The 14,257-nt window shown below is 39.5% G+C and overlaps 1 protein-coding gene and 1 pseudogene across 1 annotated transcript; one reads left to right on the forward strand and one right to left on the reverse strand.

The window, feature by feature from the left end:
* Positions 1-2,865: 2,865 nt before the first annotated feature.
* On the forward strand, positions 2,866-3,667 carry LOC125345400 (annotated as a pseudogene).
* Positions 3,668-7,806: 4,139 nt separating this feature from the next.
* On the reverse strand, positions 7,807-11,923 carry LOC125345401 (mas-related G-protein coupled receptor member A-like). The gene is made up of 3 exons (XM_048337578.1): positions 11,694-11,923; positions 8,491-8,803; positions 7,807-8,376 (listed from the first exon to the last, which is right to left on the reverse strand). The coding sequence occupies exons 1-3, from the start codon at positions 11,921-11,923 to the stop codon at positions 7,807-7,809; spliced, it is 1,113 nt and encodes a 370-aa protein (XP_048193535.1).
* Positions 11,924-14,257: the final 2,334 nt, after the last annotated feature.

Genomic DNA, 14,257 nt, shown 5'->3' on the forward strand with positions numbered 1-14,257 from the left:
ATGGAAATGACTGTTATACCACTGTTGTAATTACTTTCAACATGTGATGTGAAAGCGTAGCCTCTATTGTTGATGATCCTCTCGTATCCCCTTTCTGTGGTTGTACCTGCACTGTCTCTGTATCTTATCTGAGTACATTGGAAACCATGTATACTGGTATTATAACTAGGAAACTGAAAGGGAATGCCAAAATTGAGGGACACAGGGTAAAAAACACAAAACATTACAAAAGCAATACTTGCAAAACTGTTTAGTGTAAATCTACTGAACAACTCATGGGGGGAAAGGGAAAGGTAGGCGGGGAGGGAGAATGAGAGAGGAGGTAACAAACAGTACAAGAAATGTATCCAATGCCTAACGTATAAAACTGTAACCTCTCTGTATATCAGTCTGACAATAAAAAAATGAATAAATGTGTTCTTTATATCTTTTACCTTCCAGCCTTTCTCTTTTACCTGGATCCAAGGTTCACAGGGTTACTTTTATAATGGTGTGCTAGAGACATTGCATATTTCTATTGTATTTCCTTTTTTTGGTCTTTGTATAGCTGAATATTCATATCTGTATACCTTGTTTTCATATGAAGTTTCTCTGTTTTCAACTTTGTCTTGTCTGTTGTCCAAGCCTTCATGTGGGGGTTAATTTGTGTTATTGAACTTTCCTTTGGCAGAATTTCAATTTGATTTTTTCTAGATTTTTATTTTCATTAAAAGTCTATTCACTCCTTTCTCGTATGCCAGTCCTGGGGCTTGAACTCAGAGCCAAGCACTGTCCCTGGCTTCTTTTTGCTCAAGGCTGGCACTCTACCACTTGAGCCACAGCGCCACTTCTGGCTTTTTCTATATATGTGGTGCTGAGGAATCAAACCCAGGGCTTCATGTATATGAGGCAAGCACTTTACCACTAGGTTATAGTCTCAGCCACATATTCAAACCTTTCTCTACAAGCCTTTCTCCCTCTGCAATTTGAGCTTCTAGAGGCATGAAGTACCTAAGTTTCGCTAAATATGTCAGAAAATGGGAGGTTTTAAAGAAGTAGTGAATTCTGCACTGAAAAGGAAAAACGAATTTACCAGTGTTGACATGGGTCGAGAAGTTTCACTTGCTTTATTTACAGTTTATTTATGAATTCTTTTGTTGGTTTATTTTAGCAGTGGTATGTATTTGACTTACACTCTTATACATGATAGGTACCACTATCAATGGGCTAAATCTCTCATTGTATTAGTTCTGCTCCCAAAGGTGCTGACAATGGAATAAAAATAAAGATATAGCCAAAAGTGTATGGTAAATCATGAGTTCACAATATCTTCTAAAATCCAATAGTTCCATGCATGTTTCATAGATGGTTTCCCACATCCTTTTACCTTGAAGTCAATACTGGGGTTCCCATGAATGTCCAACTGGGACTGGTCACATATGTTTCTAGACTTTAGATTGTTCTAAGAACTAAAATTAAGGGTAGTTTACAAAACTAAACGCCATACATTTTATTACCTGAATTAAAGACCAGCTTGTCTACATGTCAAAGATATAGCCAAAAATATGTGCAAAATCATGAAGTTTACAATGTTTTCGAAAATCCAATAGTTACATGCATGATTTATAAGTGGTTTCCTGTCGGGATCTGAACGATCCCTTTCTCCCCGATCTCCCGGGGACAATGCCTGAACCCCAAAATCTATGAAACAGCACTCGGCCTTGCCTTCTGCCCACAGGAGGCCAAGGGCGTACTCTCATGGAATTGTGCTAAGTTGAGGAAAAGTTGCTGAAGCCTCCCCTCCCCCCAGTCCCCTCACATGTTACCAGGAGCGGGGGCGGAAAGAAGGCATCAGGGACACGCTGTGGTGGTGGGGCGCGTCTCAAAATCTTTAATAGGGAAAGGCACTTATATAGAGGTAATGGCGGGAAAGAAAGGGGGCTGGCCAAAGGGCCGGTCATAGGCTAAAGACCATGTCCATCAAGTGATATCATGAAACTTCCTTTGTGGGCGGGACAACCCCATCATGGTGGCACGCACGTGTTTGCCTCCCAGGGGCGGAGGCTTTCTTTTCCGGTTGAGGCCAGAATGTGGGAGGGACTTCCTCCCATTGTCCCAAGGATGGTGGAAGGGCAGCCTTCCACCCAGGCCATAACAATCCTCAACAGTTTCCCACAAACTTTTACCTTGAAGTCAATAATGGGGTTACAGTGAATGTCCATCTGGAACTTGTCACATATGTTTCTAGAATTTAGATTGTTCTAAGAACTAAAATTAACAGTAGTTTACAAAACTAAAGGCCATACATTTTATTACCTGAATTAAAGACCAGCTTGTCTACATGTCAGTGACAAATATCTGTCACAATCTTTATATAAACAAGTAGCAGTTTTCATTTCGATAGAGAATATGCCTTCAAAGCCATCATATTCTAAAAGGCCTATAGATTTAATGAAATGTGGACTCATTCTCTCCCCAAAAACTTAACTACTCGCAGCAATGCTTTAAACACAGTTACAGATTATGATATCCATAGGAAAACAGAGAGGAAAAGGTAAACAACTACAAAAGCAATACTTGCAAAACTGTTTGGTGAAAGTGAACTGAACACCTCAGGGGGGGAAAGGGAAAAGTGGGGGGAGGGGGGTATGAGGGACAAGGTAACAAACATTACAAGAAATGTATCCAATGCCTAACGAATGAAACTGTAACCTCTCTGTACATCAGTTTGATAATACAAATTTGAAAAAAAAAGCTGAAAAATACTGTGGATAAGCCAATTATAAACAGGGTCTTGTGGTGTGTAGGGTAATTCTTCCTATTGATGTGAAAGAAAATGACAAGAAAATATTAGGAAAGCTGTTTGGGCCGTGCTCTGTAGCAGCTATGCGCCGTGTGATGCTTGGGCAGGGGAAGGGCACAAGCTCCATGTTCTGCATGCAGGTGAAGCACCTTAAGGGGGCTGCACTCCTGTGCGCCATACACTTTGGAGAGAGGTACGGCTTCATCAAAGGCATCGTGAAGTACATCCTCCAAGACCCTGGCCGCGGAGTGCCCCTCTCCAAGGTGGTCTTCTGTGACCCCTAAGGGTTCAAGAAATGGACGGAGTTGTTTGTTGCCGCCGATGGCATCCACATGGGCCAGTCCATGTACTGTGGCAAGAAGGCTCAGCTCAACATTGGCAATGTTCTTCCCGTGGGCACCATGGCTGAGGTATTATTGTGTGCTGTCTGGAGGAGAAGCCTGGGGACTAGGGCATGCTGGCTCGGGCCTCTGGGAATTATGCAACAGTCATCTCCCACAATCCTGAGACCAAGAAGACCCCTGTGAAGCTGGCTTTGGGCTCCAAGAATGTCATCTCTTCGGCCAACAGAGTTGTTGTTGGTGTGGTGGCTGGAGGTGTCCGAATTGACAATCTTATTTTGAAGGCAGGCCGTGCCTAGCACAAGTATAAGGCTAAGAGGAACTGCTTGCCACGTGTAGGGGTGGGGCCATGAATCTTGTGGAGTATCCATTTGGAGGTGATAACCACCAGCTCATTGGCAAACCCTCCACCATCTGTAGAGATGTCCCATTTCCAAGTACGCTTGTCTGGCCTTTAGTCAGCTTGCTTTTCCAGGAGTCCCTCTTGGGGAGCTATGGTGTTTACTTATATCCACTTGGGTGTTTGGTGATCTTTGTTATCTAGCAGACACAGAGAAAGGCAGATATTTCTCCCTCTTCCACACCTGGCACAGTTAGAGTATAGCTTTGTTATTTTTTTCATTTATTGTATAAATCTAAGTTTAAGTATTTTTATTTTATATTGTCTGGTCACTATCCTACATATTATTGGTACATTCTTTTCTTTTAAGAATTTATCCACATTTCTTTCAAGCCACATATTTGAGTGATAATCTTGTATCCTGAGAACTCAGAAATGTGGTATTTGTGTATAATATGCATTTTACTCTCTTTAGTCCTTCACTTTCTTTCCTATGTTTCAATTTATTATCCCATACCCTTTTCAGTTTTAGAGTGCATGTCAAAATATGAAATTATTCTATTGGCTTCTTATATGGTATTTATTGCTTGTTGCATAGTCTTTTTTAAAAAAATTACTTATTTATTGTCAAGGTGATGTACAGAGGGGTTACAGTTTCATACATAAGACAGTGCGTACATTTCTTGTACAATTTGTTACCTCTTCCCTCATCCCCCTTTCCCTCTCCCCTCATGAGTTGTTCAGTTGGTTTACACCAAATGGTTTTGTAAGTATTGTTTTTGGACTCATTTTTCTTTTTATCCTTTGCCTCTCAATTTTGATATTCCTTTTCCCTTCCCTTGTTCTAATACATGAATATACAGTATCCAGGGTACCCAGATGAGATACAGTGATAGCACAGGTACAACCACTGGAAGGGGATACAATAGGTCATCTACAAAAGAAGCTACGATTTCACATGGCATGTTGAAAGTAATTACAACAGTGATATAACAGTGGTTTCCATAACATGGAGTTCATTTCACTTAGCATCATCTTATGTGTTCATAAGGGCATAGCTATTGGGCTATTGTGATTCTCTGCTGTGACTAGCCTTAAATCTGTGCTACTTATTTCCTATGAGGGAAACCATAGAGTCCACTTTTCTTTGGGTATGGCTCACTTCACTTAGTATAATCTTTTCCAAACCCTTCCATTTCCTTATGAATGGGGCAATGTCATTTTTTCTGATAGATCATAAAATTCGATTGTGTATATGTACCACATTTTCCTGATCCATTTGTCTACTGAGGGGCATTTGGGTTGATTCCATATTTTGGTAATGACAAATTGTGCTGCGATGAACGTTGTTGTGATGGTGGCTTTAGTGTGTCCTTATTTGTAATCTTTTGGCCAAGAGTGGGGCTGCTGGGTCACAGGGGAGCACTATGTTTAGCCTTCTGAGGAATCTCCATATGGCTTTCCAGAGTGGTTGAACAAGTTTACATTCCCATCTATAATGAAGTAGGGTTCCCTTTTGGCCACATTCCCTTCAGCCTTTGTTATTGTTAGTTTTCCTGATAATGGACATTCTTACTGTGGTGAGGTGGAATCTCAATGTTGTTTTGATTTGTATTTCTTTTATGGCCAGTGATGTAGAGCACTTTTTCATGTGTCTCTTGGCCATTCTCATTTCCTCTTCAGAGAAGTCTCTTGTTAAGTCTTTAGCCCACTTGTTGAGTGGGCTTTTGTTTCTTTGAGGTTTTTCTTTGGAGGAATTTAGTTTTTTTAGTTCTGCATATAGTTTAGATATGAGGCCTTTGTCTGTTGTATGGCCAGTAAAGATCTTCTCCCAATCTGTGGGCTTTCTGTTTCTCTTGCAAGCTATGCCCTTGCCCTAAGGAAGTGGTGCAGTTTGATGCAATCGCATTTGTCCAATCTTTCTTTGATTTGTAGCCTTTCTGGGTCTTTTTAAAGGAAGAGTCGTCCTGTGCTAACGATCCCAAGTGTTTCTCCTACTTCTTTTTGTAGTGTTTTCAGGGTATCTGTTTTTAATTCACGGTATTTGAGCCATTTGGAATTGATTTTGGTGCAGGGTGATATATAAGGATCTAGTTTTAATTTGTTGCAGTTGTTGAACCAGTTTTGCCAGCACCATTTATTAAAGAGGCTATCTTTCATCCATCCTACTTTTTTAGCTCCTTTATCAAAGATTAAGTAGGCATAGTTCTGCGGGTCCATTTCTGGGTCTTCAGTTCTGTTCCATTGGTCTTCAGGCCTATTCCTGTGCCGATACAAAGCTGTTTTTATTACTGTAGCTTTATAACAAAGCTTAAAGTTTGGTATTCTAATTTCTCCAGCACTGTTCTTTCTACTTAGGATTGTTTTTGCTATTTTGGGTTTTTATTGTTCCATATGAATTTATGGATTGCTTCCTCTATTTCATTAAAAAGGATGTTGGGATATTAACTGGTATGGCATTCAATTTGTAGATAGCCTTTGGCAATATTGCCATTTGACAATACTAATCCTCCCAATCCAGGAACATGGGAGGTTTTTCCATCTCCTACTTTTAAGTGGTTGCATCTTAGTGTTTTCACTATGATATGCTGTAGAGAGCTTCTTTACTGCTCTTGTTTTCTTGGTTTCCTATTATCAGGAGATAGCTGGATAATCATTTTGTGAAGATTTGTAGAATATTCTGTAATGACTTTATTAAATGTATTTTTTATATATTTACCTTCCAGCATTTCTCCTTTATAACTGAATCCAAGGTTCACAGGGTTACTTTTATAATGGTGTCCTAGAGACCTTGCATATTTCTTTTGTACTTTTTTTTTTTTCTTGCCAGTGCTGGGCCTTGCACTCAGGGCCTGAGCACTGTCCCTGGCTTCTTCTTGTTCAAGGCTAGCACTCGGCCACTAGAGCCACAGTGCCACTTCTGGCCGTTTTCTATATATGTGGTGCTAGGGAATCGAACCCAGGGCTTCATGTATACAAGTCAAACACTCTTGCCACTAGGCCATATTCCCAGCCCTTCTTTTGTACTTTCTTTTTTTTTGTCTCTGTGTAACTGAATAGACTAATCTGTATACCTTGTGTTCATGTCCAGATTCTCTGTCTTCAACTTCGTTCAGTATGTTGGCCAAGCCTTCATGTGGGTTATTTTGTGTTATTGAACTTTCCAGTGGCAGAATTTCAATTTTGATTTTTCTAGATTTTTATTTTCATTAAAGTCTTTTCATTCCTTTCTCTACAATCCTTTCCCCCTCTGTAATTTGAGCTTCTAGAGGCATGAAGTACCTAAAGTTTCCCTAAATATGTGAATTCTGCACTAACAAGGAAAAATGAACTTACCAGAGTTGACATGGTAGAGAAGATTCATTTGCTTTATTAATGATTTATTTGTAAATTCTTTGGTTGGCTTCTTGTAGCAGTGTTATGTATTTGACTTATAGTCTTATATATTATAAGTACTACTATCAATGGGCTAAATCTGTCCAACTGTTTTAATTCTGCTCCCAAAGGTGGTGACAATGAAATACAAATAAAGATATAGCCAAAAATATGTGCAAAATCATGAAGTTTACAATGTCTTCTAAAATCCAATAGTTACATGCATGATTTATAAGTGGTTTCCCACAAACTTTTACCTTGAAGTCAATAATGGGGTTGCAATAAATCTCCATCTGGAACTTGTCACATATGTTTCTAGAATTTAGATTGTTCTAAGAGAGAATTAAAATTAACAGTAATTTACAAAACTACAGGCCATGCATTTTATTACCTGAACCAAAGACCAGCTTGTCTACATGTCAATGACAAATATGTAGCAATCTTTAAATAAACAAGTAGGAGTTTTTATTTTCAGAGAGTATATGCCTTCAAGGACATAATATTCTAAAAGGCCCATAGGTTTAATGAAATGTGGACTAATTCTCTCCCAAATAACTACATGCAACAATGCTTTCAAAACAGTACAGATTATGATATCCATAGGATTACAGAGAGAAAGTGAAAAATATCCGAAAAAGTACTGTGGATAAGACAATTATAAACAGGGTTTCGTGGTGCATAAGAGATTTCTTCCTATTGATGTGAAACTAAAATGATAAATTACCAAGTAAGAAAATATTAGGAAAGGTAACAGAGCTTTGTTCATATAGAGTGATATAAATATTTTATTTTCATAATAATGCCATCTGTCAGCAAAGCTGGAAAATTGAGACAAGTGCATTTATTTGAATATATTAACTGAGATATTTCACAGACATGGACTGAGACAAGGAGAGACAATTTTCAAGTGGCTTATGGCCAGACTCACTCACAAAGCCACATCTAAAGACCAGGACATAAGTTGTTTCTCAATGCTCCACTCTGCTTGCTGACATCTCCAGGGTCCCCTGAGAAAGGCTGCCTATACATTCATTGTCTTCGGGAGTGTCCTGCAGAGCTCTCAGCATAACTCGCTTAAGCTTTTGCCTGTGCCTCTGCCTTAAGGAGCCAACAAAGAAGTAAATAATGGGGTTGGCACAGCTATTAACAGAGGATAGTAAATTTAAAAGCCTTTGAAAGTAACAAACGAAATTGTGGACATCAATAGAAATCTCATATATCAGGAAGAAGTAGATGCCATAGGGAAGCCCACAGAAGATGAAGACCAGCACTGTGAGCAGGACGGTCACATACAACCTGGTCAGTGACATCCGTCCAGAACCACAGAACATCCTTGCAGCCAGAGCCAGGCTGGATCCTGAGAGAACTACAAATAAAAACAGCAAGTATCCAGCAGTAAAATGTCCACTTAGCAGACAATAAGAATCTCCATAGTAATCTTGACAGTAATAAATTACCAAAACAGGAAATAGCATCGATAGTGCCCAGACCAGCACACAGAGGAAGGATGGTGCATGTCTTGGACGGCGATACCGGTACTATATGGGACACAGGACAGACAGGCAGCGCTCCAGACTAATAACACTGAGGAAGCTCAGACCTGTGGTATAAGAATAGAGAAAACAAAATTGAATAACATGCTGGAGAGATACTCTCATATCAAACAAATAACTGGTGAATTCATCCAGAGTATATATAAATTGAAAGCAGATGTAGAGGAAGTCAGCCACAGCCAGGTTTAGAATGTAGACTGAGATGGCATTTCTATGAATGCAGAAGCACAGGAGCCAGATCACAGTTGCATTCCCTACCAGTCCAACCACATCAATGATGACTTCCAAGCATCGGAGCATTGTCATTTCCATGCTACAAGTTTCCTTGTGGTTGTCATTAGATGTTTCTGTAATTTCTGGAATCAAGGTTGGTGTGGTTGGCTCCATACTCAGACCTTCCCCACTGGAGTCCCTGAAAGCAAAAATGAAGCTTCAGAAACTCTTACATAACCTCGGTTTCTCAGCTTTACCCTGTAGAGTGATATTCATTGTAAAGTGGAAGACAATAGAGTTTCTCAGAGACTGAGTAATAAGTCAAGTGTTTCAGATTTCTGGACTACAGAAGCAAATCTAGTACTTTTCATCAATACAACCTGAGATTTCTTTCCTGTACATAAAAGTTCAACCATCACAGAAATATACTATCATCTAAACATCCAACTCAAAGGGTTAGTGCTCTACATCTCTCACTTCTCCACGTCAGTAATTTTATTCCATATGTAGGGATTTAGAGAGACACAAAGATCACCATGCCAGCTTTGTGTGAGGTCCCTATACTTACAATTTATTCACTGAGTGAATGAGTGATGCATTGGTTTTCCATGTCACCGTTATATGAATTTAAAAAACACAAAATAAAAATAGAATAAAAACCACTAGAACAGACCGAAAAATGTGATGGGAAAAAATTTGTTCATCCTCAGTCATTTTGTACTAATTCAGGGTACATTCAGAAGTATTTATATGTGTTGATTCCTGACAGGTCTTTGAAGGACACTATGTAGTTTTGTTAAATGTCTAGAAGAATTATATGAAGTATGGGAATATCTACTAGAAGAGCAGTCAGTGGAGTGCACTGAATGTGCATTATAAACCTACCTCACACCCTCTCCCAGGTCTTTAATGGCGTGTTCTCTGAGATGAAAGGACTCAGTGAAGGGATGTAGGAAACATGCAGGTTGTCAAATGTCAGGAGATATGCTTATTCAGAATTCAAGTGAAGGAAAAGGATCTGTTGAAACGGGTGGAAAATTCCAGTAGATTGAAAAGCATTGGATCTCAGCAGGCCTTGACTCTTTCATTCTATTCAAGAGTCTAAGGGTCAAAATTTGTTTTCTTTACCAAAATTGAGAGATAAAGGATAAAACGACAAACTAATGCAACAGCAATCCTTACAAACTATATAGTGTAAACCAAATGTACTTCTCACAGGGATGGGGGGCAGGAAAATGGGGTGGGGCAAGTGAGGAAAACTGAGGGAAGAGATAACAAGTTGGATAAGAATTGTACTCACTCCCTTACATATGGAACTGTAACCCCTCTGTAATTTACTTTGACAATAAAAAATATATTTAAAAAATTAAAAAAATAATAAATGGGTTTCTTCACTTTACCATAGATAGAACTGGAATAGAATGAGTATTAGTAATGAGTCCTGCTTCTCTCAAAGCATGGATGTGAAACCAGTCAAGATGCCTCGGGTCTGCCCTTTTACCAGGTCTTTGATCAAGTGGAACACAAGTGGGTGATAATAAAATAAAGGAGAAAATTCCCAAGCTGTTACCAATGTGGTGATCAAAATAGTGGCTGAAATAAAATTAGGAATCATTAGCTGAGTCCAGGTGGCCTTTTCTGTCCTGAAAAAGTATCCAAGCTGGAAGCCTTTAAGTGGAACTATAGGCATACAGGAAATGAACCTTCATCATTGCTGGTATATAGATGAGCTTTTACGGTTTTTAATAAATTGAACTGGAAAAAGAGAAGTTTTCCTGATCCTACCCAAGGCAACTCACCATCAGAATCTCTATTTAATATTAAGTTTATTTATAGACCAATGTTGTTTTGATTTGCATATCTTTTATGGGCAAAGAGGACGAGCACTTCTTCATGTGCCTCTTTTCTGCCCCGTTTTTCATTGCTCAGGAGTTCCCAAAACTTTTCCCTATGAACACAGGACCTGAGAGCGTCTCAGGGAATCCCTAGTCGGGTGGAGTCCCCCAGTAGCCATTCCTTTCTTCTGCATGTCGAGATTTTTGATTTCAGATTAGAGAATTGATTTCATTTCCCATTGAATCTTCACTTTATTTATTTATTTTTGTGATTTTGTGATTTTTTCTTTTTTTCTGAATAATTATTTATTGTCAAAGTGATGTACAGAGAGGTTACAGTTTCATATGTAAGGCAGTGGGTATATTTCTTATACAATTTGTTACCTCCTCCCCCTTTCCCGCTCCCCCCTCCCTGTGAGTTGCTCAGTTGGTTTACACCAAATGGTTTTGTAAGTATTGCTTTTGGAGTTGTTATTATTTTATCTTTGCCTCTCAATTTTGATGTAGAGTGAAACAACCACTTTGAGGTCACGCAATAAACGGAACGAGTATGCTCTTTATTCCAATCTTTCTCTTCCCTAGGCTGTGTGTTGAGATGTCTGAAGTCATAGGACCATATGATATTAATGGCATCTTTTGTGATTGGGGAATGGGAACAACAAAGTCCTTGTTTAATATGCCACAGAGCATCCAGACAATACCTTACAAAATTGTTAAGGTCCTTACGTAATGGTCCTGCACTATCTCTCTGGCAACACATCCTTCCCTCACACCCAAGACCTACTGCAGCAATGGTGCATCACACTTTTCTACTCTGAGTAGATTTCCCATGCCATCACCCTTAATCCTACCCTCCTTCTGAAGGCCTACTCAACCATTACTAATTGAACCATCATTTATTTTGTCATTTGATCCATGAGAAATTCAATGTAATATATTTTGAGAACCAAGGAAACATGTGTTATTTGATGTTAGATCTGAGAAATAATATAAACATACATATTTACTTTAAAATGAACAGTAAGAATCACCATTTTTTTTCAGTGTAACAGATCTGAGTGTGAAATGAAAGGGCAAATAAGTGTCTTTGATTAATCAAACAGAGAAATCTGGTTAATATCATTTTACATTTCCAGAGTAGGGGCCATCAGTATTCCCTTCTCAAAAGGAACCTTCTATTTCTTGCTTTCCCCATAACCCTCTGAATAAAGAACTTCATCTTGGATGAAGTATGGAACTGAAATAAGTTCTTACCTTTCCTCCATTTTCCTGTTCAGAGCTGCAGATGTGACTTGTAGTGGAGCGGTAGAGCCTATTTCAGGCTGAGCAATAACAGTGTCCAGTTCTTTATTCTGAAATTGAGGAGATGACAAGAGCTGGTGGGAAGATTGTGATGAAGTGAGGTTTATGAAGACGGCAGACAACCAGTGTGATTTTCTGTACCTGAACTGCAAGCAAGTCAGAGACCAGAGCATATGAGTCATGATCCTTCACTAAGATGATTCTTGGCATTTGCTCTATTCTCACATCCATATCTGCCTCCGTCCTCCCATTTCATTCAATCCACTTTTCAGTGATTGCTGTTCTGTCCTTTAATTGCCAATTCCAACCTCAGGTAGAAATATCAAGCCATTTTATCTTACATTTAGGTCCTTATAACTAAATATTAAAGTGTGTCATTGGGCCTTTGCCATCCAAAGTACACCCTGGCCTGCCTGCACTTTCTGTTCCAGTGGTCATAATAGTAGAATGGCATTCATTAGTATAATTTTCTTCCAAATGATAGAGTAACATTCATAGGTGGATAGGCTACCAATATTCCATTCTCCATGTGTTCCTACCTCCTATTCTTATTCTCATTTAACTTTGATTATTTTCCTTTCCTTACTTCCTTGTTCCCTCCCTCCCTCCTATCCTACCCTCCCTTTTCCCTTCCTCCCTTCCCCCTCTCTTCTTCCCTCCCTCCCTTCCCTCTCCCGTCCTCCCTCCCTCCCTGCCTCCCTCCTTCCATCCTATTCTCCCTCCTACCCTCCCTCCTTTCCTCTCAACCTCCCTCCTTTCCTGTCTCCCTCCCTCCTCCCTCCCTCCCTCCCTCCCATTTTTTCTTCCTTTCCAATACCTTCTGTTTACATACAACTGCCCAGAAACCTGCATTTCATCTCCCATTTTATGTTTCTGTCCCACATGCACCAAGCTATTAAGGAATTAAATTGGTATATCATGACATGATAGGGTTGAAATGTAGATCGGGGATATAACAATAGACTGGCTTTATATATCCATAGATATCAAGCCTATAAATGTGTTTTTAGAGTTGAATTTTTCTTTTGTGTACATTGTAGGTCTTGAACTCATGGCCTGAGCACTGTCCTTGGGCTTTATTCTCAAGGCTAGGTTCTACCACTTTATCCATGGCTCCATTTCCAGCCTTTTTGGTGGTTAATTGGAGTTGTGTGTGTCATGGCCTTTTCTGTGTGGCTTGTTGTTGAACTGTGATCCTAAGTCTTAGCCTCTTGAATAGATGTGGCTACAGGTGCCCACACTAAAGTTAATTTTAAAAATGGTTATTATTAAGTAGATTTAAAAGAGGTTGAAATGAAGAACTTCACTGGTTGGTAATCTCCCCAGGACACTACTCTGCCCTGTAGTGGTCTCATTTCTATTGAACCTTGATGCTTATGTATCTCTTTTCTAGATGAAACACAACCTTGTGATTTCTTGTTCTGAGACGTGACTAACAAATGTTGTAGCAGAATCCATCGGGCCATGTTTCTCAAGAGATACTCTGAGGGGCTGGGGATATAGCCTAGTGGCAAGAGTGCCTACCTCGGATACACGAGGCCCTAGGTTCGATTCCCCAGCACCACATATGCAGAAAACGGCCAGAAGCGGCGCTGTGGCTCAAGTGGCAGAGTGCTAGCCTTGAGCGGGAAGAAGCCAGGGACAGTGCTCAGGCCCTGAGTCCAAGGCCCAGGACTGGCCAAAAAAAACAAAAAAAAAACAAAAAAAAAAGAGATACTCTGAATAGAATATGAAGTGCTATTTCCCACTGTCTCTCAACATGTGTCTATCCCCACCTCAATTGATCCCCTTCCCTGTAAGGGTATTTGGTTTGTGAGTTTCATTCTGCCACCTGACCAGCAATGAAAAAACAATATATTTTCCTTTTTATAGGCCATATAAGCTCAAAGAAGTAACACCTTTATGGGAATGTAAACACGCTCAGCCACTATAGAGAGCAGGATGGAGGTTTCTGAAAAGAAAAGAAAATATTTCTGTATATTAGCCCAATATCCATGCATATATGGGCCTCTCACTTTTATCTGGTACCTCCCTGTAAGTTATTGCTTTTCTGGAGCCTTATGTTTCCATCTTTGAGCCTAGTCAGTAGGAAGGCTAAGCAAATCAATTTTGCTCTCGGTTTTACAATTGAAGAATAAAGCATACATATTGTCACTCAAGATTCACCATGACCTGACTTCCCTTTTTCTTTCATATTCTCTATGTGACAGTATTCTTCATATATATTCTTTGAATCCTATACTTAAGTTGCTTCTACTTGCTATTCTGTTTTTTTCTTTATTTTCAAAGAGAAGTACAGAGGGGTTATGTTTTATATGTAAGACAGTGAGTACATTTCTTATCCAACTGTTACCTCCTCCCTCATTTTTCTCCCACCTCTCTCCTTCCTCTTTCCCTCTAACCCCCATGAGTTGTATAGTTGGTTTATACCAAATAGTTTTGTAAATATTGCTTTTGGAATGGTTTGTCTTTTTATCCTTTGTCTCTTGATTTTGGTATTCCCTTTCCCTTCCCTA

The sequence above is a fragment of the Perognathus longimembris genome, unplaced genomic scaffold (genome assembly GCF_023159225.1).
Source record: "Perognathus longimembris pacificus isolate PPM17 unplaced genomic scaffold, ASM2315922v1 HiC_scaffold_5633, whole genome shotgun sequence".
Classification (NCBI taxonomy): Eukaryota; Metazoa; Chordata; class Mammalia; order Rodentia; family Heteromyidae; genus Perognathus; species Perognathus longimembris.

Bases quoted from the DNA above. Each gene is read 5' to 3' on its own strand.
- LOC125345401 (XM_048337578.1), bottom strand. From the start codon at position 11,923: ATGACTCATATGCTCTGGTCTCTGACTTGCTTGCAGTTCAGGTACAGA. The intron at 8,804-11,693 runs GTAAGAACTTAT...TTTTGCTTTCAG, and splicing joins AACAGGAAAATGGAGGAAAG to GGACTCCAGTGGGGAAGGTC. The intron at 8,377-8,490 runs GTATCTCTCCAG...TGTCCCATATAG, and splicing joins GTTATTTGTTTGATATGAGA to TACCGGTATCGCCGTCCAAG.